The sequence below is a fragment of the Marmota marmota genome, unplaced genomic scaffold (genome assembly GCF_001458135.2).
Source record: "Marmota marmota marmota unplaced genomic scaffold, marMar, whole genome shotgun sequence".
In the NCBI taxonomy this organism is placed as follows: Eukaryota; Metazoa; Chordata; class Mammalia; order Rodentia; family Sciuridae; genus Marmota; species Marmota marmota.
Genome location: NW_026006225.1, coordinates 229,000 through 253,819, shown reverse-complemented (window position 1 = coordinate 253,819; position 24,820 = coordinate 229,000). Strand labels below are relative to the sequence as shown.

At 39.6% G+C, this 24,820-nt stretch overlaps 1 protein-coding gene and 1 long non-coding RNA gene across 2 annotated transcripts; one reads left to right on the top strand and one right to left on the bottom strand.

The window, feature by feature from the left end:
• Positions 1-204: 204 nt before the first annotated feature.
• LOC125614722 lies at positions 205-23,772 on the top strand. The gene is made up of 3 exons (XR_007345285.1): positions 205-444; positions 22,365-22,375; positions 23,762-23,772. It is a non-coding gene; the product is annotated as an uncharacterized LOC125614722 (long non-coding RNA).
• On the bottom strand, positions 1,631-7,512 carry LOC125614721 (endogenous retrovirus group K member 6 Gag polyprotein-like). Its single transcript, XM_048797638.1, has 2 exons — positions 6,635-7,512; positions 1,631-1,687 (listed from the first exon to the last, which is right to left on the bottom strand). Coding segments are annotated over exons 1-2 (837 nt in total). The 5' UTR covers positions 7,470-7,512; the 3' UTR covers positions 1,631-1,685.
• Positions 23,773-24,820: the final 1,048 nt, after the last annotated feature.

The following is a 24,820-nucleotide window of genomic DNA, read 5'->3' as shown; positions in this document are numbered from 1 at the left end:
CAAGCACAGCCTAATAAAGCCTCCAGCATACCAATCTTAAGCTGCCACGTGGACCTTTCTCATAGGGTGGTAAGGGATTGCGTGCCAATTCTCCATATTAGGAGTTGTTTATCACAGGCCACAGTGGAAGCCGGAGCCATCTTCTAATGGTGGCCACGGTCTAATTAGAACGGCTCACCACAGTTCCCCCTTCTATTTTATAAAACAATGCAGGCGAAAGTTGAGGTCCTATCCCACTGTGCAGAAGTGGCTGCAATGTATGGTTCAGTCCTAAGGAGGGCCCTTCCCTAGACCTGGTCCCATATCAGCCGACGCCTTTTTTCGTAGGGTGGGGCGTGGACATCAAACCCACATGCAATAGGACATGCTTTCCTTGAGGTCCGTTGAGGGATCACTCAAGTGCAGTGCCTTGCCTCGCATCCTGCATCGTGATGACGGCGAGAAGTAGGATAACACAGGTAGCCTGATAGTAATGACAAAATTTAAGTTGGCAACACAATCCCTAAACCCCAGAGGAAGGTAAAATGTCTATAGCCGAGAAGAAAGACCAGTCCTGAAACCCATCTGCGTGCAATGGTAACAAGACCTGCAGAGTGCAAGGGCTATTCAGCACTGGGAGAGAATAAGGAAGAGGACAGGCCAATCCCAGTGCAATGTGAAACTAACTTGGGGTGCAATGGCCCTGCCCAGAAATCACTGTTTAAGATGTGCAAGCCAGATTTGTGGAGAAATGCCATTTTCTAAGGCCGCAAGAGCCTGTACAATCATAGCCTTTTCTTGTGCATGGCGAGTTTTAAGGCGACAGAGAAGCCACAAACAAAGTATAACACCGAAGCAACACATTGCCCCAAAAATGCCCACTCCCACCCATTCCTTAAAGAAGGAAAAGGCAGAGGATAGCCAACTGGTGAATTGACCCAAAGTCACTGGTTCGACACGGGTACTATTCAAAACAGCAATCTGAGTTAGTTGAGACTGGATCAAGTTTTCTGCTTCCATGGACCAGGTTCCGGATAGATACTCCCCGATGATGCGGGAGGCATTTCTGGAATCATTAAATCTGACAGAGGTTATACATAAATGCGCACGTTGATCGACACAACCCAAATGTACTAGATCAAACAACTCCTCAACTTGAGCTTGAAGCAGATCTATCCTTTGATTAGCAGCCAGAATCCCAGATAAAATGTGTTGATTAATTCTACTTTGAGATTCAAGTATGGTGGATGTTTGTTGAATAACCTGATTAATAGTGGCAGCAGTTTGTACCTGGCTGGCCATGGCTACTCCAGCTGTAACTGCTGCAGCAGCAGATACCGCCACAGCTGTCACTATAGCTGCCGTAATTCCAAAATCTCTACGGGCTCTAATCAGTTCAACAATAGGAAAAGACTCTGGATCTGCAGTAACCGGAATCGGGACAAAGGTCGGAACTTTCATAACCACTGCCGTAGTCCAGGAGCCATTCCAACACTCAGACAAATAGCAGGTAATATTAGAACAATTAAGCATCCCCTGTGATGTATCATTAGCCAAAATAAACAGGAACGGAGATTGGAGACAGACTGCTGCGGAGGGTAATGTAGCATTAGATAATTGTGAATTATTTGCAGAAATTTTAAGCCTCCTACCTCGCTCCGAGTCTTGGGTACTGCCAGAAACATTAAACAGCCAACTTTGGACTCCTCGTAATTGAGCCAAAGCGGAAATATCAGCTGTGGCTCCCTTTTCATTGGAAATCAACCATTGAAACCAAGACCAACCTGCTCCTATAGAGGAATTATTGTTGGAAGAATTATACAAGTATCTTTTAAGAGAGGGGGAAAGGGAGAAACCTTTAGCGACCTGATGTTTCTCCCAAGAATGATCTTGGCAAGGCGTGAATGTTGGGGGGAAGCCACACTCAGGAGTGCAATAAGGAGAAGCCTTAAAATGAGTGGCATTAGAGGTCTGATTAGAAGGAGACAACGGAATTAACACCTGGGAAGTAATGGCCAAAGTGGTAATATTAAGCTCAGAAGTATTTGTCAAGTTTCCTGAGCCCTGGTTTTTCCCTGAGCTAACTTGTAGGAGCACTGCACCCAAAACTCCCTGCGAGATCCGACTGTACTGCAATGGGTCCTCCCAGTTAGTCAAGTTCTTAAGTTTTAAATGGATGCAATCACCCTTGGAAAAACTGAAGCAAAAAACTCCTGTGAGATTGATGCTGGAGAGATTGAAGGACCGATCTTGGTCCCCTCTAGGGGAAACACAAGGAGCAGACATCTCACATGAAGTAGAAAAAAGAGTGGGGAGAACACTAGAATTGCTATGAACCGGCATCGGCATTGGCCACGTTCGAGCTACCGCCCACCACTGCATTGATGTCCCCTGTACCATCGATATCAGCATTAGAACCAGGACACTCAGTAGAAGGATGGTCCTCATCATGAGATTGTTGTAGCGCCTCCTGTTGTTGGTTGATTGATGTCGGGACTCTTCTTGTCAGGCGTTCTGGAACCCACACCGGCTCCGTCCGGTCCTGTGGAAAAACACAGACGGAACCTCGTGCCCATGCCAGCACGGGATCAGGCCCATACCATTGTCCAGAAAGTACATCTTTCCACTTAACGTGCCCAAAGTTCGGGGCAGAGGGCGAACAGTGCCTAGTCGCAGCAGAGCGCCCTTGGATGTCCAAATTCAAGAAATTAATAGTAAATAGAGCCAGGGAGAGGCGCTCTTTCGGGGTGTGGCCTAAGCCAATTCCCCCTTTTTGTTTTATTAACATCTCTTTTAGAGTCTTATGAGCACGCTCTACAATACCCTGACCTTGTGGATTGTAAGGTAAACCATGGACAAGCTGGATACCCATCTGGCTGCAAAAGGAAGAAAATTGTCGTCCAGTATACGCTGGACCATTGTCCGTTTTAATGGTCTGTGGTAAGCCCCATGCTGCCCAGGCTTCCAAGCAATGCGTGATAACATTTCCAGCCTTTTCACCAGACAAAGCAGAAGCATGGATAATGCCAGAACAAGTATCCACAGACACATGGACATACTTAAGCTTGCCAAAGTCAGGGATATGAGTGACATCCATTTGCCATATTGTTAAAGACCGCAAACCACGAGGATTTACGCCCACAGAAGGAGGATGATGCAAAATGACGCAATTAGGGCAATCCAAGACAATCTGGCGAGCATCAGCACGGGAGATAGTAAAGCGCTTTTGAAGTGCTCGTGCATTAACATGAAATTTACTGTGAAAGTTTCTAGCTTGGTCTAAGGAGGAAACGAGGAACATCCAAGAAGGACGAGTAGCAAGGTCAGCTTGGGCATTGCCAGCAGAAAGAGCACCCGGTAAACCTGTGTGAGCTCGAATATGCAAAGGGTAAAAACAGGCGGAGCGATTCCAAATCAGTGTTTGAAGATGGAGAAAAAGGGAAGACATTACTCCTGATGTGTGTATGGGACCCACTGCTTCCAACACCTTTAAAGCTTGAACTACATAAATAGAATCTGAGATTAAGTTAAAAGGAAATGGACATTGTTCAAATACTTTTATGACAATTTGTAACTCCACCCATTGTGGATTGCCAGGAGCAAACTGATGTTGGATAGGAGGTTGATCATTTACCACATAGGCTCCAATACCAGTTTTGGATCCATCTGTAAAGATATTTGCAGCTCCTGGGATAGGCGTAGAAGAAGTGATTTTAGGAAAAATGATAGGATGTTCCTTAACAAATGTTATAAGAGGATGTGAAGGATAGTGATTATCTATCTCTCCTGGAAAAGAGCATCGCAATATAGCCCAATTATCCAGGTTAGCACACAAAACTTGAATTTGTTGACACGTATAAGGGACAATCACAGACGTCGGAGGAAAACCAAAAAATTGTATACTTTGTTGTATCCCTAACATAGCTAAGGAAGCAACTGCATCAGGATAATACTCAAGGGATTTTCCAGGGGATATACGTGGATGTATCCACAATAAAGGACCATCTTGCCATAAAACTCCAGTGGGTTGCCGTACAGTGGCGAGCACACATAATTGAAGAGGCTTATCCTCTTGAAGCCTGCAAAGGCTAGCATGTTGTATAGCCTCCTCCACTTTCAGCAGCGCTGACCTTGCTTCCTCAGTAAGATGCCGAGGGGAAGAAAGGTCTGAATCACCTTTAAGAATTTCATACAAGGGTTTTAATTCAGCATTGGGAATATGTAAATAACCCCTAATCCAATTTATGTCACCCAATAATTTTTGGAAATCATTTAAGGTACGTAAATTATCAGTCCTGAGAGTCACCTTTTGGGGTGTAATAGTTTTACAAGAGATACTAGCACCAAGATAATCAATAGAACCTCCTGTTTGTACTTTATCAGGTGAAATAAGCAAGCCCTTTGATTGTAATAAATGTACCAAATCAGTGTAAGCTGCTTCCAACATATTTTTGGTTTTGGCTGCCAGCAATATATCATCCATATAATGTATACACTTTAACAATGGATACTTTTGTCTGAGTGGAACAATGGTCGCTCCTACAAACATTTGACACATTGTAGGACTATTGGCCATGCCTTGAGGCAAAACCACCCATTCAAACCTTTGATCAGGTTCCTCATGATTACATGAAGGCAGAGTAAAAGCAAAACGTTCGGAGTCCTGAGGATGCAATGGAATGGAAAAGAAACAATCTTTAATGTCTATACATATCACTGGCCAATTTTTTGGAATTGTTGAAAGCAAAGGCAAACCTCTCTGAATGGGTCCCATGAGCTGCATTTGAGCATTAATGGCCCGTAGATCATGTAACAACCGCCATTTTCCAGACCTTTTTTTAATAATAAATATGGGTGTATTCCATGGAGAAGTGGAGGGTTTTATATGACCCAACTTTAATTGTTCTTGTACTAAAGCATAAGCTGCAGTCAATTTTTCAGAGGGGAGCGGCCACTGAGGAACCCACACCGGCTCCCCTGTTTTCCAGGTAATGGGCACCTGATCCTCAGCGGCCCCTAAGAAAAACCCAGCCTATGTCTATCAAGTTTTTGTTGAGGTTCTAAAGGATGTCTACGCCCCTGCAAATTTTTTCCTAATCCAAAACCTGGTCTATATCCCATGTCCTGCATTATCTTTTGGGCAACTGGTGAATATTCATTACTAAGTTGAAACCCCATGTCCTTCATAAGATCACGTCCCCATAGAGAGATTGGGAGATCGAGCACATATGGTTGAAAAGTGCCAGAACGTCCTTCAGAATCTTTCCATGATAAATGCCTGCAGCTGACTTGTGGAGCTTGAGCGTATCCCAAACCTCTTAGTGATTGATTTGAGAGCTGCACCGGCCACCCCTTTGACCAGTCCTTTAATGCAATTATGCTACGATCCGCCCCAGTATCTAGTAAACCTAAAATTGATTTGCCCTCTATAGTTAACTTTAAAGTGGGACGGTCATCCATATCTAAGGACAGGTAAACACAATTCCCTCCGGTAGTTCCAATTTCAGCACTTGTCCTTAAAAAGGAATCAGCAGGAAAGCGGGTATGTAAACTGGGTAAAATTAGCAATTGAGCAACCCGGTCTCCTGGGGAGATGGACACAATGCCTTTTGGAGCTTCCACCATAACCTTCACTGTTCCCACCGTATCCGGATTAATAATCCCAGGGAAAACATGAAGGCCTTGTAGGACGGAGGAAGCACGCCCAATTAACAAGCCCACAGTGCCAGGTGGTAAAGGTCCTTTAAACTCAGTTTCCACCAACTGGACTCCCATTTTGGGAGTTAATACGAGTCTGGTGGTGGAGCAGAGGTCCAGTCCCGCGGCACCTGCAGTGGCTCTCCGCGATTCTTGGGATGACGCAGGGACGGCCATGACTCGTTCTCCATTGTCCCATTTTCCATTGCCCCATATATTTGTGGGCCCTGGGGTCGGGGGCCCCCCCGGCCGTTTTTTGACATGTTTCTATCTTTTAAAGGTTGACCATGTATATCTCTGACGGACCTACACTCATTAGCCCAATGCTTTCCCTTTTTACATCTGGGGCATAAGCCCGGTTGACGGCTAACAGAGGTGGGCTCAATTTTGGATGTTCCCTTCTTGTTAGGACATTCTCGTTTAAAATGTCCTCCTTGACCGCACCCAAAACACTTTCCGACAACAGGGCTGGATTTATGTGATAATTGAAGGACAGCAGCAGCAAGGCCTGCATTAGTTAACGGCCCACCTATTTCTCTACAGACTTTCATCCAGGCCTCTATGCCTTTGTTTTTATAAGGAGTAATAGCTGCTTTACATTCTTTAGTACATTGTTCAAAGACAAGTTGTTTAATCAAGGGCATTGCTCTATCAGGGTCACCAAAGATTTTTCCTGCGGCGTCCACCATCCTGGCAACAAAGTCTGAGAAAGGTTCTGTGGGGCCTTGTATAATTTTAGTCAAATTGCCAGACACTTCTCCTCTATTTGGGAGTGATTTCCATGCACGGATACAAATGTTATTAATCTGTTCATATACCTCAGGGGGGTATCCTGTTTGTTGATTAGCAAACCTGCCTTGTCCCAAAAGCATATCCTTATCCCAGGCAGGGCGTCCCGCTGCATGATTTTGGGCAGCTTGCTCTACTGCACCCTCTAGCATAAATGCTCTCCAATCCAAGTATTTCCCTGGGGAAACACAAGCGCGGACTAGACTAGCCCAATCTGAAGGAGTCATGCAAAATCTAGTAAGTCCCTCCACCTGAGTAAGGGTGAAAGCGGCATCTACGCCATAAGTCCGGACAGATTCTGCCAAGGTTTTAATTATCTTAAAGTCTAAAGGCTCATGATATCTTCCCCTGTTATTGTCCTGAAATACAGGGTATGCAAGTCCCATATCTGTATTAACTGTCCTCCAAACTTGCGCATGAAAAGATCTCCCGGAACCTTGGCTTCCCCCCACATACGGGGGTGAGGCAACAGGCACCATATCTTCTTCTAGATATTCTACCTCCTCCTCCTCAGAGTTTTGTTGACCGATATTAGCTCCCTTCCCCTTCTTACAGTAGGCCTTTTTCTTCTTTTTCATTTTTATCTTACGTAGTTGTTGTAACAATATATCAAGGTCCTCAGAACTCTCTGAGTCGCTTGTGTTCTCAGGCGTTTTTAATTCGGTCAAGTCTGGGTAGAGCCTTCTCCTATTTTTATTTTCAGGCTCTTTTGCCTTCTCACTACTCTTACTCTTAATACTCTCTGCCACTTCACTATGTGATCCTTCAGATTTTTCCTCATGTAGTTGCTCAAGAACAGCCTGACCCTCACTCACAGCTTCGTGGCATTTACCATCTGTTATACATCCTCTAACTAACTTCCAAAGTGGTATAACGCCACCCTCCAAGGTACCTTGCTCATGAGCGAAATCCAGATCTTTCCCTAACTTATCCCAGCTAGGAATCGTAAGACTCCCTGAAAAGGCAAACCAAGGAGCTGCTATATCAGCTTCTCTCAAAAACATCTGCAAAGTGCTCTGCTTTACCTTAAGTCCTTTTGAACGTAACAACCCATCTAGGGCCAACAAAATTGGGCTTGAAGAGGTAGCGCCCATAATGTCTCCAAAGATATAATGAAAGTGAAAGTTCCAAAATCCCCGCTCTCTCCTTATTTACAGGGGAGCGTCCTTTTTTCCGCTCTCTCTTTATTTACAGAGAGAGCGCCCCGCTATTTGCTTGCGGATTCCCACTTACCTGGGAACTTACTGGTGCACCACCCTGACTGCTGAAAGTTCTGGATCCTGGGTTCGAGGAATATGTTCCCCGTCCGGGCCACCAATTGCCGCGACCCCTCGCCGGCAAGGGAAAACACGACACAGGATTCTTCTTTCAGCAGTTTATTCAGGCCTTGATTCATGTATAATCTTCTAGTGACCCGTCGCCGAGCGCCCAAGCACAGCCTAATAAAGCCTCCAGCATACCAATCTTAAGCTGCCACGTGGACCTTTCTCATAGGGTGGTAGGGGATTGCGTGCCAATTCTCCATATTAGGAGTTGTTTATCACAGGCCACAGTGGAAGCCGGCGCCATCTTCTAATGGAGGCCACGGTCTAATTAGAACGGCTCATCACATTTTGTTATTGTTATGGTTAGGAAAGGGTTAAATTTAGGGTTAGGGTTAGGGTTAAATGTAGGTTTGGGATTAGGGTTAGTGTTAGGTGTAGAGTTAGGGTGAGTGTTAGGTATAGGGTTATTGTTTGTGTTAGGGTTAGATTTAGGGTTATGGTCAGGGTTAGTTTTAAGATTAGTGTTAGGATTAGGTTTAGGGTTAGCATTAGGGTTAGGTTATGTTAATTGTTAGAGTTAGTGTTAGGTTTAGGGATAGGGTTAGGGTTAGTGTAAGGGTTAGATTTAGGTTTAGGATAAGTGTTAGCGTTAGGGTTAGTGTTTGTTTTAGGTGTAGGGTTAGGGATAGGGTTAGAATTAGTTTTAGGTTTAATGTTAGTGTAAGGGTTATGGTTAGTGTGAGTTTTAGGGTAGTGTTAGATTTGGGTTAGGGTTTGTGTTAGGGTTAGGTTTATTGTTAGGGTTAGATTAAGGGTTAGGGTCAGTTTTAAGGAGAGGGTGAGTAATCGTGATACAGTTACTTTGAGGGTTTCTGTTAGCGTTACGGTTAGGTTTAGTGTTAGATTTATCCTTAGGATTAGGGTTAGGGGTATAGATAGTGTTACATTTAAAGTAAGTTTAGAATTAGTGTTAGGCTTTCGAATTGGATAAGGGTTAGATTTAGTTAGGTTACAGTTAGGGTTAGTGTTAATGTAAGTGTTAAGGTTAGGGTTAGTTTTAGCCTTAGTGTTAGGTTTAGGGTTAAGGTTAATTTTAGTTTTAGGGTTAGAATTATGTTTAGTAATAGGGTTACGGTTAAGGTTAGGGTTTGTATTAGGATAAGGTTAGCATTAGTGTTAGTGTTAGGGTTAGTATTAGGGTTAGTTAAGCATTAGCTTTAAGGTTAGGTTAGTTTTAGGGTTAAGGTTAGAGTTAGGGTTAGTGTCAGGTTTAGTGTCATGGTTTTTATTATGGTTAGGGGTAGGGTTAGGTTTAGTGTTATGCCTAAAGTTACATTTAGGGTTAGTATAAGGCTTAAGGTTATAATTAGGGTTAGTGTGAGGGTTAGAGTTAGGATTAGGTTTAGGGTTCATGTTAGGGTTAAGGTTAGTATTAGGATTATGTTTAGGGTTAGATTTACGGTTAGTGTTAGCATTAATGTTAGATTTACTTTTACGATTCATGTTAGGTTTAGGGTTAAGCTTAGGGTTAGGGTTAAGTTTAGTGTTAGGTTTAGGGTGAAGGTTAGTTTTAGTGTTAGGGTAAGGGTTAGGTTTAGTGTAAGGTTTACATTTATGGTTAGGTTTAGGTTAGTGTTAGGTTTAAGGTTAGGGTTTGTGTGAGGTTTATGGTTCAGTTTACGTTTAGGGTTAGGGTTAGGTTTAATGTTAGAAAAAATTATGGTTAGTATTAAGGCTAGGTTTAGGGTTAGGTTTAGTGTTAGTGTTAGGGTTATGGATAGGATTCGTGTTAGGGTTAGGGTTAGTGTTAGTGTTAATGTTAGTTTTAGGTAGATTTAGAGTTAGGGTTAATGTTAGGGTTAGTATTAGAGTTAGGGTTGGGTTAGTATTAGCTTACGATTTGTGTTAGGGTTAGGGTAAGGGTTTGTGTTAAGGTCAGGGTTAGGCTATATGTTAGGGTTCTGGTTAAGGATAAGTTAAAGTTAGTTTAAGGATAACGGTTAGGGTTACAGTTAATGTAAGGGTTAGTGTTAGGGTTAGATTTAGGGTTAGTGTTTGGTTTAGGGTTATGTTTTATTTTAGGGTTAGGGTTAGGGATAGTGTTAAAATTAGTGTCAGGTTTAGGGTTAGGCTTAGGGTTAGTGTTAGGGTTAGGCTTAGGCTTTGTGTTTTGGTTTCAGTTAGTATTCGGGTTAGGGATAGTGTTAGGGTTAGGTTAGGGTCAGGGTTACGGTCAGGGTTTGTGTAAGGGTTAGATTTATGATTAGGGTTTGGGTTAGTGTTAGTGTTAGTGTTCGGTAAGGATTTGGGTTAGGGATATTGTTAGGTTTAAAGTAGATTTAGTGTTAGTGTTTGTGTTTCGAATTGGATAAGGGTTAGATTTAGGGTTAGGGTTAGGGTTAGTGTTAATGTAAGTGTTAAGGTTAGGGTTAGTGTTAGGCTTAGTGTTAGGATTAGGGTTAGGGTTAGGTTTAGGGTTAGGGTTAATTTTAGTGTTAGGGTTAGAGTTATGTTTAGTGATAGGGTTAAGTTTAGGGTTTGTATTAGGGTTAGGTTAGCATCACTGTTAGTGTTAGGGTTAGTATTATGGTTAGATAAGGGTTAGGTGTAAGGTTAGGTTAGTTTTAGGGTTAAGGTTTGGTTTAGGGTTTGTGTTAGGTTTAGGTTTAATGTTAGTTTTAGGGTTACGGTTCAGGTTAGGGTTACAATTATAGTTAGGGTTAGTGTCAGGTTTATTGTCAGGATTAGTGTTAGTGTTAGTGTTAGGGGTAGGTTTAGGTTTAGTGTTATGCTTAAAGTTAGGTTTAGGGTTAGCATAAGGGTTAAGGATATAATTAGGTGTAGTGTTAGGGTTAGGGTTAGGGTTGGTGTTAGGTTTAAGGTTAGGGTTAGGTTTAGGGTTGGTGTTAGGTTTAGGGTTAGGGTTAGGTTTAGTGTTCTTGTTAGGGTTAGGCTTAGTATTAGGGTTAAGTTTAGGGTTAGGTTTAGGGTTAGTGTTAGCATTAGTGTTAGATTTAGTTTTACGATTCATGTTAAGTTAAGCATTAAGGTAAGGTTTAGGGTTAGGGTTAAGTTTAGTCTTTGAGGTAGGGTTATGTTTAGTGTTAAGGTTAGGATTAGGTTTAGTGTGAGGTTTACATTTACGGTTATGTCTAGGTTGGTGTTAGTTTTAAGGTTATGATTTGTGTTAGGGTTAGTGTTCGGTTTAGGTTTAAGTTTATGGTTAGGTTTAGTGTTAGGGGAAAGGTTATGGTTAGTGTTAGGGCTAGGTTTAAGGTTAGGTTTAGGGTTAGTTTTAGGATTAGGGTTAGGATTCGTGTTGGGGGTAGGATTAGGCTTAGGTTTAGTGTTAGTGTTACTTTTAGGTTTAAAGTTAGGGTAGGTTTATGGTTAGGTTTAGGGTTAGGTTTGGGTTAGGATTAGCATTACAATTCTTGTTAGGGTTAGGTTTAGGATAAGGCTTTGTGTTAAGGTCAGGGTTAGGCTATGTGTTAGTGTTCTGGTTAGGGATAGTTTAGAGTTGGTGTAAGGGTTATGGTTAGGGATACGGTTAGGGTTAGTGTAAGGATAAGTGTTAGGGTTAGGTTAAGGTTAGTGTTAGGGTTAGGGTTAGGTTTTGTTTTAGGGTTAGCGTTAGGGATAGGGTTAGAATTAGTGTTAGGTTTAAGGTTAGGTTTAGGTTTAGTGTTAGGGTTAGGCTTAGGGTTTGGGTTTTGGTTTCAGTTATTATTCGGTTTAGGGATAGGGGTAGAGTTAAGTTAGTGTTAGGGTTATGTTTAGGGTTTGTGTAAGGATTAGATTTATGTTTGGGTTAGGTTATGGTTAGTGTTATGTTTAGGGTTAGGTTAGGGTTGTTTTTACATTTAATGTTAGGGTTTGCGTTAGGTTGTGGTTTAGGTTTAGGTTTTGTATTAGAGTTAGGTTTAGTTTTAGGTTTTTGGAAAGGATTAGGGTTAGAGTTATAGCTAGTTTTAAGTTTAGGGTTAGTATTAGGGTTATGGTTAAGGTTAGGATTACGGTTAGTGTTAAAATTAGGTTAAGGGTTAGGGTTAGTTTTAGGATTAGTTTTGGGTTATTAGATTTTGTGTTAGGGTTAGGTTTATGGTTAGGGTTAGGGTTAAGGTAAGTGTTAGGGTTAGTGTTTTGTTATGGTTATGGTTAGGGTTAGGGTTAGTATTATGCTTGAGATTAGAATTAGGTTTATTATTACAGTTTGAGTTAGGTTTTGTGTTAGGGTTATGGTTACGGTTAGGGTTATTATTAGGGTTTCAGTTTAGATTAGGATTAGGTTTAGGGTTAGGGTTAGAATTAGGGTTTGTGTTACGGTTATAGTTATGGTTACGGGTATGGTTAGAGTTAGTGTTAAGGTTAAGGTTAGGGTTAGGGTTACTATTATGATTAGCATTAAGGTTAGGGTTGGTGTTTGGATTAGTGTTGGTGTTAGGTTTAGGGTTATGAATAATGTTAGGGTTAGGGTTAAGGTTTGTTTAAGGGTTACTTTTAGGGTTAGGTTTATGGATAGGGTTTGGATTTAGGGTTTAGGTTTAAGGTTAGTGTTTCGGTTACTGTTAGGGTTAGGATTAGGATTAGTGTTAGGGTTAAGGTTAGTGTTAGGTTTACAGATAGAGTTCGTGTTAGGTTAAGTGTTAGTGGTAGTGTTAGAAGTAGGGTTATGGTTTGGCTAGGTTTTTAATGTTATGGTTTGTGTTAGGGTTTGAGTTAGGGTTATGAATAGGGTTAGGGTTATGTTTAGGGTTAGGGTTAGTGTTACTTTTAATGTTATGTTTAGGGTTAGGATTAGTGTTAGGGTTAGGGTTATGTTAAAATTAGGGTTAGGTTTAGTGTTAGGATTACGGTTAGTTTTAGGGTAGGTTTGCAACAAAATTAGTTTTTGAGTTATGGTTAGGGTTAGGGTTAGTGATTGGTTAGGGTAAGGATTAGGGTTAGGTTAGGGTTACTGTTATACTTAGAGTTAAATTTGTGTTAGGGTTAGTGTTAGTGTTAGGGTTTGGGTTAGACTTAAAGTTGTTAGGATTACGGTGAGGTTTAGGGTTAGGGTTAGTATTAATTTTAGGGTTAGGGTTAGGGTTAGGCATAGTTTTAGGTTTTGTGTTAGTGATAGTGTTTGGGTTAGGATTATTGTTAGGTTTAGGTTTAGGTTTAGGGTTAGTGATAGGTTTAAGGTTGGAGTTAGGGTTAGTGTTAGGATTAGGTTAGGGGTAGTGTCAGGGTTAGTGTTAGTCTTAGGTTTAGGGTTAGTTTTATGGTTAGGAAAGGGTTAGGATTAGGGTTAGATTAGGTTTAGCATTAGAGTTTGGCTTAGGGTTTTTATTAGGGGAAGGTTTAGTGTTAGGGTTAGGGTTACGATTCAGGCTAATATTAGGGTTAGAGTTAGGATTAGTGTTAAGTTCTGTATTCGGGTATGTGTTAGCTTTAGGGTGAGGGTTAAGTTTAGTGTTAGGGTTAAAGTCAGGTTTTAGGTTAGTGTAAGGATTAGGGTTAGTGTGGGGTTTACGTTTAGGGTTAGTTTTAAGGTTAGGGTTAGAATTAGAGTTTGTGTTAGGGTTAGGTTTAGGGTTAGGGGTGGGGTTATTGTTAAGTTTAGGGGTAGGTTTAGTGTTTGGGTTACTTTTAAGTTTAGGCTAACAGTAAGTGTTAGGTTTGTGTTGTGGTTTCGGGTAGAGTTAGTTTTAGGGTTAGGGTAAGTTTTAGGGTTAGTTTAAGGATTAGGGTTAGGGTTAGGTTTAGTTTTAGTTTTAGGATTAGGGTTAGGCTTTGTGTTCATAAGAGTGTTAGGATTAGGGTTAGATTTATATTTTCGGTTAGGATTTGTGTTAGGGCAAGTGATAAGGTTAGGTTTAGGGTTAGGTTTACGGTTGGGGTTTGGGTTATATTTATGGATATGGTTAGGGTTACGGGTAGTTTTAGGATTGTGGTTAGAATTAGGTTTAATGTTATGGTTAGTATTAGTGTTAGGGGTAGTTTTCGGGTTAGGGTTAAGCTTAGTGTTAGTTTTAGGTTTATGATTAGTGTTAGGGTTATGATTCGTGTTAAGGTTACAGTTATGGTTAGCATTAGGATTAGGGTTAGGATTAATGTTAGGTTAAGGTTTAGGCTATGTGTTAGAGTTCTGGTTAGGCTTACGGTGTGAGTTTGTGTAAGGGTTAGATTAAGGGTTAGTGTTAGATATAAGGTTAGTATTAGGTTTAGGGTTACGGTTGTATTAGGGTTAGGATTAGGTTTAAGTTTAGGGTTAGGGTGAAGTTTAGTGTTAGGGATAAAATTAGGGTTAGGGTTACGCCTAGGTTTAGGGTTAGGTTTAGGGTGAGTTATAGGGTTTGGTTTAGGTTTTGTGTCAATGTGAGTGTTGGGGTTAGGGTTCGCTTTATGGTTTCGGTTATGATTTGGGTTTAATTTAGGATAGGGTTAGGGTTATGATAGGGTTAGGTTTAGTATTGTGATTTGTGTTAAATTTAGATTTTGTGTTTGGGCTAGGGATGGTGTTTGGATTAGGGATTGGGTGTGTGTTAGTTTGCATTAGTTTTAGTGTTACATTTTGGATTTAGGTAAGTTGTAGTGTGAGGTTTAGGGTTAGGTTTAGCTTTATTTTATGGTTATGGTTTGGGTTAATTTAGGATTACTCTTATAGTTTGGGACAGGGTTTGTTTTAAGTTTAAGGTTAGTGTTAGGGTTAGAGTTAGGTTTAGGTTTAGGTTTAGGGTTAGTGTTAGCATTAGGGTTAGGGTTAGAGTTAGGGTTTGTGTTAGGATTAGGGTTAGGGTTAGGGTTTTTTAGGGTTTGTGTTAGGTTTAGGGTTAGGGTTAGGGATACTGTTAGGATTAGCATTAGGGATAGGGTTGGGTTTTGGGTTAGTTTTAGTGTTAGGGTTAGGGTTAAGTTTAATGTTAGGGTTAGGATTAGGGTTTGTTTAAGGTTTAGGTTTAGGGATAGGGTTAGGTTTAGGGTTAGGGTTTTGGTTAGGTTTAGGGTTACGGTTAGGATTAGGTTTAGCTTTTGGTTAGGGTTAGGGTTAGGTTTAAGTTTAATGTTAGATTTAGGATTAGTGTTAGGGTAAGGGTTGGATTTTAGATTATTGTTAGTATTAGGGTTAGGGTTAAGTTTAATGTTATGGTTAGGGTTAGGTTTTGTGTAAGGATTAGGGTTAGGGTTAGGGCTTGGTTTAGGATTATGGTTAGAATTAGATTTACTTTTTGTTTTACATTAGGTTTAGTGTTAGGGTTAAGGTTAGGTTAGTGTTAGGGCTAGGTTTATGGTTATGTTTAGGGTTAGTGTTAGTGTTAGTTTTAGGGTTAATATTAGTATTAGGTTTATGGATAGAGATCATTTTAGGTTTAGTTTTCGGCTTAGGGTAAGTGTTATGTTGTTAGGGTTAATGTTAGGTTGATGGTTAAGTTTAGAGTTAGGGTTAGTGATAGGGTTAGAGTTGGTGTTAGGGTTATTGTTAAGGTTAGGTTAGTGTTAGTGTTAGGTTTAGTGTAAGTGATAGTATTAGGGTTAGTATTAGGTTTAGTTAAGAGTTAGGGTTAGGGTTACGATTTGGATTAGTGTTAGGGTTAGGGTTGTGGTTCGTGTTAGTGTTAGGATGAGGGTTAGGGTTAAGGTTAGTTTTAGGGTTAGGGTAAGGTATTGGGTTTGTTATATGGTTAGGGTTGGTGTTTGGTTTAGGGTTCGTGTTAGAGTTAGGGGTAGTTTTAGAAATAGTGTTAGGTTTAGAGTTGGGCTTAGGGTTAGGTTTAGTTTAAGTATTATGCTTACGTTTATGGGTAGAGTATGTGTTAGGTTTAGGATAAGGTTTATGGTTAGAGTTAGTGTTAGGGTTAGGTTAAGGGTTAGGTTTAGGTTTAGTGAAATGGTTATGGTTACGGTTTGTATTAGGGTTAGTTTTAGGTTTAAAATAAAGGTTAGGTTTAGGGTTAGGTTTATGGTTAATGTCATGGTTAGGGTTTGGTTAAGGATTAGGATTAGAGTTATTAATAGGGTTAGGGTTATGGTTAGGCATAGTTTTAGAGTTTGTGTTAGGGTTAGGCTTAGTGTTAGGGATACTGTGAGGGTTAGGTTTAGGTTTAATGTAAGTGTTAGTTTTAAATTTTGAGTGAGGGTAAGTGTTAGGCTTAGGGTTAAGTTTTCAGTTAGAGTTAGTGTTAGGGTTAGGTTTAGGGTTAGGTTTTGTGAAAGGGTTATGGTTAGGTTTAGGGTTAGGTTTATTATTAGGATTAGGGTTATGGTTACGGTTAGCGTTAGGTTAAGTGTTAGTGTTAGGTTTAGGGTTAGGATTATGTTTAAAGTTAGGGTATCAGGATTATCTTTAAGGTTAGGGTTGGGCTTTGGGTTATGGTTAGGGTTACGGTTATTTTTCAGATTAGTGTTAGTGTTAAAATTAGGATTAAGTTTTGTGTAAAGCTTAGGGTTATGTTTGGTTTAGGGTTAGCATTAGGAATAGGGTTAGCATTAGTGATAGAGTTAGGGTTAGTGTTAAGGAAAGGGTTAGGGTTAGTGTTAGTTTTAGGGTTAGATTCATGGTAAGTGTTAGGTTTAGGGTTAGGTTAAATATTACGGTTAAAATTAGGGTTAAGTTTAGAGTTAGTGTTAGGGTTAGGGTTATGGTTAGTGTAAGGGTTAGGTTTAGGTTTAGGTTTAGGTTTGGTGTTAGTATTAGGGTTAGGGTTTGTGATAGGGTTAGGGTTAACGTTAGGGTTAAGGTTATGGTTAGTGTTATTGTTAGGGTTCTGGTTAGGTTTAGGTTTAGGGTTTGTTTTAGGATTAGTGTTAAATAAGAATTAGGGTTTGTATTAGGGTTACGGTTAGGGTTTAGTCTTCCGGTTAGGATTAGGGTTAGAGTTATTTTTAGGGTTAGGTTTAGGATTAGTTTTAGGGTTAGGGTTAGTTTTAGGGTTAGGGTAAGATTTGGGGTTTGTGATATGGTTAGGGTTGGTTTTAGGTTTAGCGTTCATGTTACAGTTAGGGTTACTGTTAAAATAAGCATTACGGTTAGGATTGGGGTTTGGGTTAGTGTTATGGTTATGGTTAGGGTAATGTTAGAATTAGAGTTAGGGTTAGGGTTAAAGTTTGTGATAGGTGTAGGTTTAGGGTTAGGGTTAATGTTAGAGTCAGAGATAGGGTTACTGTTAGGGATAGTGTTAGGATTAGTATTAGGGTTAGGGTTAGGTTTAGCGTGTTAAGGTTAGGGTTAGGTTTAGGGTTAGTCTTAGGGTATGGGTTAGGGTTAGGGTTAGGGTAAATGTTAGGTTTAGTATTAGGGTTACTGTTAGAGTTAATGTTAGTGTTAGGATTACGGTTAGGGTTAGTGTAAATGTTATTTTTAGAGTTTGTGATAGGTTTATTTTTAAACTTAGGGTTAGTTTTAGGGTAAGGGTTCAGGTTATTGTTAGGGTTAGGTTTATGGTTAATGTTAGGGTTATGGTTATGGTTAGGTTTATGATTTGTTTTAGACTTAGGGTTAGTGTTTGGGTTAGTGTTAGTGTTAGATTTAGGGTTATGGTTATTGTTTCTGTTAGGGTTAGGTTTAGTATTAGGGTTTGTGTTAGGGATAGATTTAGGTTTATTGTTAGGTTTACAAATAAGATTTGGGTTGGAGTTAAGGTTTGGTTTATTGTTAGTATTACTGTTTGGATTAGGGTTAGGTTTAGGCTCAGTGGTAGGTTGATTGTTAGGGTCAGTGTTAGGGTTAGTGTTAATGATAGGTTTAGGTTTAGGTTTAGGTATAGTGTTAGTGATTGGGTTAGTTTGTGGGTTTTTGTTAGATTTAGGTTTAGGATAGTGTTAGTGTTAGGGTTAGTGTTGGGGTTAGTGTTACTCTTAGGGTTAGGGTTAGTTTTAGGGTTAGGTAAGAGTTACATTAAGGTTAGGTTAGGTTTAAGGTTAGAGTTTTGGTTAGGGTTTGTATTAGGGTTAGGGTTAGTGTTAGGCTTAGTGTTATGGTTCGGATTATGGTTAGGGTTAGAGATAAGGTTAGTGTTAGGTTTAGTGTTAGGGTTAGTTTTAGGGTTAGGGTTAGGGTTAGGTTTTGTTTTAGGGTTAATGTTAGGTTTAGGTTTAGTGTAAGAATAGGATTAGTGTGTGGGTTAGGGTTAGTGTTAAGGTTAGGTTTAGGTTTAGTGTTAGTGTTAGGGTTAGGGTTAGGTTTCATTTTAGGTTTAGGGTTATGGATAGTGTTAGTGTTAGTGTTAAGGTCAGTGTTAGGATTAGTGTTAGGGTTAGGTTTAAGTTTAGGGTTAGTGTAAGTGTTAGGGTTAGGGTTAGGTATATGATTAGAGTTTGTGTTAGCATTAGGGTTAGGGTTAGGTATAGTGTAAGGTTTAGGGATAGTGTTAGGTTTAGGGGTTAGTGTTAGGGTTAGGGTTATTGTTTGTGTTAATGTTAGGGTTATTTTAAGTGTTAGTATTAGGGTTAGGTTTTGGGTTAAGTTTAGTTTTAGAGTTAGGGTTAGAGTTCTTTTAGAGTTAGGTTAGGGTTAGGTTGTGTTAGGTTAGTGGTACAGTTATGGTTAGGAATAGGTATTGTGTTAGGGTTACTGTTAGGGTTAGTGATAGTTTTAGGGTTAGGGTTAGGGTTAGAGTTATGGTTTGTGTTAGGATTAGGGTAGGGTTTAGGGTTAGGTTTAATTTTACGGTTAGGGTTAGGTTTCGGGTTTGTGTTAGTGTTAGGTATAGGTTGGGGTTAGGGTTAGGTTAGGCATAGGGTTAAGGTTTTGGTTAGGGTTTGTGTTAGGGTTATGTTTAGTGTTAGGTTTTGGGTTACTGTTCGTTTTAGGGTTATGTATATAGTGAGAGTTAGTGTTAGTTTTAGTGTCAGGTTAGTGTTAGGATTTGCTTTAGGCTTAGGTTTAGATTAAGTCTAAGGATTACAGTTAGGTTTAGGATTAGTGTAAGGTTTGGTATTAGAATTAGGGTTCGTGTGAGGGTTAGGGTTTGGGTTAGGTTTAGTGTTAGGTTTAATGTTATGGTTTGGGTACGATTTTGTGTTATGATTAGGATTAGGGATAGGGATAGGGTTATTGTTTGTGTTAGGGTTAGTGTTAAATTTAGTGTTAGCGTTCATGTTATGGTTACTGTTTGAATTTGGGTTATGACTACTTTTAGGTTTAAGGTTAGGTTTAGGGTTAGTGTTAGGTTTAGTGTCAGGGTTAGGGTTAAGTTTAGGGTTAGGGTTAGTGTAAGGGTTAGGGTTAGGGTTAGAAGTAGGTTTAGAGTTAGGTTTATTGTTGGGGTTTGGGTTAATGTTATGTTTAGGTATAGGTTTAGGGTTATTGTTAGAATTAGAGTTAAGTTTCGGGCTAGGGTTAGGTTTGGGGTTGCTTTTAGTGTTAAGATTAGGGGTAGTGATAGGTTTAGGGTTAGGTTTTGAATAACTGTTAGATTTAAGGTTATGATTAGAGTAAATGTAGGTTAGAGTTAAGGATACAGTTTAGTGTTAGGGTAAGGGTTAGGTTTCGGATTAGTTTTAGGGTTAGATTTAGGATTAGGTTTAGGGTTTTTATTAGGGTCACATTTCAGTTTAGGGTTAGAATTAGTGATAGGTTTAGGGTTAGTGTAAGGGGTCGGGTTAGGTTTAGGTATAGGGTTAATGTTAGGTTTAGGGTTAGGGTTTGTGTGAGGGTTAGGAGTAGGGTTAGTTTTGAGGTTAGGGTTTCATTTAAGATTAGGGTTAATTTTAGGGTTGGTGTTTGGTTTAGTGTTATGGCTAGGGACAAGTTTAGGGTTACTGTTAGTGTTAGGGTTAGGTTTTGTGTTATGGTTAGATTTAGAGTTAGAGAAAGTGTTAGATTTAGGTATCTGGTTAGGGTAAGTATTAGGGTTATGGTTAAGGTTCTGGTTAGATTTTGGGATAGGGTTAGGGTTAGGGTTAGTGTAAGGGTTAGGGTTAGAGTTAGTTAAGGGTTAGGGATAGTGTTAATTTTAGTTAGGTTTAGGGTTATTGTTAGGGTTATGAATAGGATAAGGGTTAGAGTTAGGTTTAGGGTTAGCGTTAGGATTAGTGTTACTGTAAGGGATAGGGTTAGGGTTAGGGTTAGTGATAGTGTTAGGGTTGGGTTTAGAGTTAGTGTTAGGGTTTGCTTGGTGTTAGTGTTAGGTTTAGTGTGAGTGTTAGGGTTAGGGTTAGTGGAAGGGTTAGGTAAGGATTAGGATTATGGTTAGGTTGGGTTTAGTGTTAAGGTAGGGTTTGGGTTAGGGTTAGGGATAGGGTTAGGGTTAAGATTTGGATTCGGGTTAGGATTAGGTATAGGGTTAGGATTAATGTTAGGGTTAGGGTTACAGTTAGGGTTAGTGTTAGTGTTACTGTTAGGATTCGGGTTAGTGTAAGTTTTAGGTTTAGTGTTAGGTTTAGGGTTAGTGGTAGGTCTAGGGTTAGGTTTTGTGTTAGTGTTAGGGTTAGGTTTTAGGTTATGGTTATTTATAGGATTAGGATAAGTGTTAGGGTTAGAGTATGTGTTAGGTTTCTGGTTAGAGTTACGCTTCAAGTTAGTGTTAAGGTTAGGGTTATGGTTAGGGTTAGTGTAAGGGGTAAGTTGAAAGGTAGCTTTAGGATTAGTCTTAGTTTAGCGTTAGGGTTTGTTTTAGGTTTAGGTTTAGGTTTAGGTTAAGTTTTAGGGTTAGGCTATGTGTTAGGGTTCTGTTTAGGGTTACAGTTAGATTTAGTGTTAGTGTTAGGGTTAGGGTTAAGTTTAGGGTTAGAGTTAGGGATAGCGTTCATGTTAGGGTTAGGGTTAGGGTTAGGTTTAGGGTTAGTGTTAGAAATAGGGTTAGGTTTAGTTTGGATTTAGGGTTACTATTTGGGTTAGGGTTTGTGTTAGGTTTGGGGTGAGGGTTGGGTTTAGGTTTACTTTTAGGGTTAGGGTTAGTTTTAGGGTTACTGTTAGGGTTACTGTTAGGGTTAAGATTAGGTTCACTGTTAGGGTTAGGGTTAGGTTTTGTGTTAGTGTTAGGGTTAGTATCAGGATTGTTGTTAGGTTTAGGGTTAATTGAGGGTTTGGTTTATGGTTAGAGTTAGAATTAGGTTTATTATTAGGGTTAGGGATATGGTTAGGCATAGTATTAGTGTTAGTGTTAGGGTTTGGGTTAAGTTTAGGGTTCCGGTTAGGATTAGTATTAGGGTTACGGTTGGGTTGTGGATTAGTGTTAGTTTTAGGGTTAGGTTTATGGTTAGTTTTAGGGTTAGAGTTAGGGTTTGGGTTTGTGATAGGGTTAGATTTAGTGTTAGGGTTATGGTTAGATTTACAGTTAGGGTTAGTTTTAGAGATAGTGTTTCGATTAGTTTTAGGCTTACGTTAGGTTTAGGGAAAGTGTTAGGATTAGTGTTAGGGTTAAGGTAAGTGTTAGGGTTAGGATTAAAATTATGGTTAGAGTTAGTGTTAGGTTTAGGCTGAGGGTTAGGGTTAGTGAAAGGGTTAGGTTTAGTATTACTGTTATTATAGGGTTAGGGATAGTTTAGTGTTAGAATTAGTGTTAGGGTTAGGGTTAGATTTAGGGTTTGTGTAAGGGTTTGTTTTAGGTTTAGATTTAGGTTTAGGTTAGCGGTTGTGGTACGATTACAATTAGGGTTAGCGTTAGGGTTGGGTTTTGGATTAGTGTTAGTGTTTGTGTTAGGGTTAGTGTTAATGTTAGGGTTAGGTTTAGGGTTTGTGTAAGCGTTAGGGTGAGGTTTAGGTTTAGGGTTAGAGTTATGGTTAGGATTAGCTTTATGTTTAGGTTTAAGTTTAAGGTTAGGGTTAGTGTTAGGGTTAAGGTTAGGGTTAGGGTTAGGGCTAGTTTTAGGGTTAAGTTCAGGTTTAATATTAGGGTTAGGGTTTGTGTTAAGGTAAGTGTTAGGGTTTCAAATAGGGATTGTATTAGGGTTAGGGTTAGGTTTTGGGTGAAGGTTAGTTTTAGAATTAGGGTTAGGATTAGGTTTAGCATTAGGTGAGGGTTAGGGTTTGGGTTAAGTTAGGGTTACTCTTATGGTTAGGGTTAGGGTTGTGTTATGTTAGTGTTAGTGTTAGGTTTAGAATTAGGTTTAGGTTTAGGGTTAGGTTTAGTGTTACGGTTAGGTTTAGGGTTAGAGTTAAGGTTTGTGTTAGTATTAGTGTTAGGGTTAGGGTTAGAGATTGTTTTATGGTTATTGTATGGTTTAGGATTAGTGTAAGTGTTGCAGTTAGGATTAGCGTTAGGTTTACTGTTGGGGTTTGGGTTATTGTTAGTGTTAGGGTTAGGCTTATGGTTATGGATAGGATTTGGGTGATGGTTAGGTATAGGTTTAGGGTTTGGTTAGGTTTAGGGTTAGGTTTAAAGTTTGTGTTAGGGTTAGATTTTGTGTTGGGTTTAGGGTTAGGGTTAGGGTTAGAGTTAGGCTATGTTTTACGGTTCAGGTTAGACTTACGCTTAGATTTAGTGTTAAGTTTAGGTTTAGGTTTAGGGTTAGGGTTAGTGTAAGGGTTATGTTTAAGGTTAGGTTTAGGGTTAGTCTTAGGTTTAGCATTAGGGTTTGTTTTAGAGTTAGGGTTAGGGTTAGTGTCAGGTTTAGGGTTAAGTTTAGGGTATGTGTTAGGGTTCTGGTTAGGGTTACATTTAGAGTTAGTGTTAGGATTAGTGTTAGTATTAAGGTTAGTGTTAGGGTTAGAGATAGGGGTTGTATTTGGTTTAGGGTTAGAGATAGTGTTAGAATTAAGGTTAGGGTTAGGGTTAAGTTAGGTTTAGGTTTACAATTGGGTAAGGGTTTGGGTTACGGTTAGGGTTAGGGTTATATTTAGGGTGAAAATTAGTGTAAGTGTTAGTGTTAGGGTTAGTGTTAGGATTAAGTTTAGGTTTAGTTTTTGTTTTAGGGTTAGGTATAGGTTTAGGTGTAGTGTTTGGGTTAGGATCACGGTTGTGGTTAGAATTAGGGTTAGAGTTAGGTTTTGGGTAGGTTTAGGGTTAGTGTTAGGGTTAGTGTTAGTTTTGTTGTAAGGTTTAGGGTTAGCATTAGTGTTAAGGTTAGTGTTAGAGTTAGGGTTAGGGTTAGTATTATTATTCAGATTAGGGATATGGTTAGGCATAGTTTTAGGTTTAGTGTTAGGTTTAGGGTTACAGTTAGGTTTAGGTTTAGGGTTAGAGTTAAGGTTAGGGTTAAGGTTAGGTTTAGCGTTAGGGTTAGGGTTACGTTTATGGTTAGTTTTATGTTTAGTGTTAGAGTAGGGCTTTGTGATAGGGTTAGGCTTAGTGTTTGGGTTAGGGTGAGAGTTACAATTAGGTTTAGTGTTGGGTATATGTTTAGGGTTAGTTTTAGACTTAGGGTAAGATTTAGGGTCAGAGTTAGGCTTAGGGTAAAAGTTATGGTAAGTGTTAGCGTTAGGTTTAGGGTTATGGTTAGAGTTAGTGTTAGGGTTAGGGTTAGGGTTAGGGTTAGTTAAAGGTTTATTGTTAGGGTTTGTATTAGAATTAGGGCTAGGTTTATGCTTAGTTTTATGGTAAGAGTTAGGTTTAGGGTTAGGGTTATGTAGGGTTAATGTTACATTTAGAGTTAGGGTTACAGTTAGAGTTAGTGTTAGGGTTAGAGTTTGGGTTAAGGTTAGTGGAAGGGTTTGGGTTAGTGTTAGGAATGGGTTTAGTGATAGGTTTAGGGTTTGTTTAGAGTTAGGCTTATGGTTAGAATTAGAATTAGTGTTAGGGTTAGGGGTAGTGTAATTGTTAGTGTTAGGATTAGGTTTACAGTTAGTTTTAGGGTTATGGTTAGGATTTGTGTTAGGGTTAGTGTTAGGGTTCGGGAAAAGGTTATGGTTAGCTTTCGGGTTAGGTTTTAGGTTACTGTTAGGTTAGAATCACGGTTATGTTTAGGGTTTGTGTTAGGGGTTGATTTAGATTTAGGATTAGGGTTAGTGTTAGGATTAGGGATAGGGTTAAGGTTACTGTTAGGGTGAGGTTTAGGATTATGGTTAGATTTAGTGTTAGAGTTAAAGTTAGGTTTAGGTTAATGTAAGGGTTAGGTTTAGAAATAGGATTAGTGTGAGGGTTAAGTTTAGGGTTAGGTTTAGTTTTAAGTTTACAAATAGGATTAGGGTTAGAGTTAGGGTTAGGGTTATTAATAGTGTTACTGTTAGGGTTAGGTTTAGTGTTAGGCTTAGTGTTAGGTTTAGTGTTCGTGTTAGGTTTAAGATTAGGGTTAATTTTATATTTAGGTTTAGGATTTGGGTTAGGGTTAGTGATAGGTTTAAGGTTGGCTTTGGGTTAGAGATAGGGTTAGTTTAGTGTTAGGATTAGAGTTAGTTTTAGGGTTAGGTTTAGACTTACTTTTAGGGTTAGGTATTGGGTACATTAGGGTTAGGTTAGTTTTAGTGTTAGAGTTTCGGTTATGGTTTGTGTTAAGGTTAGGGTTAGTTTGAGGTGTAGTGTTTTGGTTCGGGTTAGGGTTTGCGTTAGAGTTAGGGTTAGTGTTAGGTTTAGTGTTAGGATTAGGGTTAGGGTTAGTGTTAGGTTTAGTGTTAAGGTTAAACTTAGGTTTAGGATTAGTGTAAGGTTTAGGGTTAGAATTAGGGTTAGTTTGAGGTTTAGGGTTAGGGTTAGCAATAGGGTGATGGTTAGGTTTATGGTTAGTGTTAGGTTTATGTTTAGGATTATCATTAGGGTTAGGTTTAGGGTTTGGGTTAGTGTTAGTGTTAGGGTTAATATTAAGTTTAGTGTCGGGATTAGGGTAATACTTAGGGTTAGTGTTAGGTTTAGTGTTACGGTTAAGTTTAGGGTTAGGTTTAGTGTTAGGTTTAGAGTTCGGTTTTGTGTTAGTTTTAGGGTTAGGCTTAGGCTTAGGCTTGAGATTAGGTTTAGGGTTAGGGTTAAGATTAGCATTAGGGTTAGTGTTAGGATGAGGGTTAGGGTGAGGGTTAGGCTATGTGTTAGGGTTCTGCTTAGGGTTACAGTTAGAGTTAGTGTTAGGGTTAGGGTTAGAGGTAGGGGTAGTGTAAGAATTACATTTACAGTTAGGTTTAGGGTTACTGTTAGCTTTAGGGTTAGGGTTTGTGTTAGGGTTAGGGTTATTTTAGGATTAGTGTTAGGGTTAGGATTACGATTACACTTGCAGTTAGGATTAGGGTTAGAGTTATGGCT

Bases quoted from the DNA above. Each gene is read 5' to 3' on its own strand.
- LOC125614721 (XM_048797638.1), bottom strand. From the start codon at position 7,469: ATGTTTTTGAGAGAAGCTGATATAGCAGCTCCTTGGTTTGCCTTTTCA.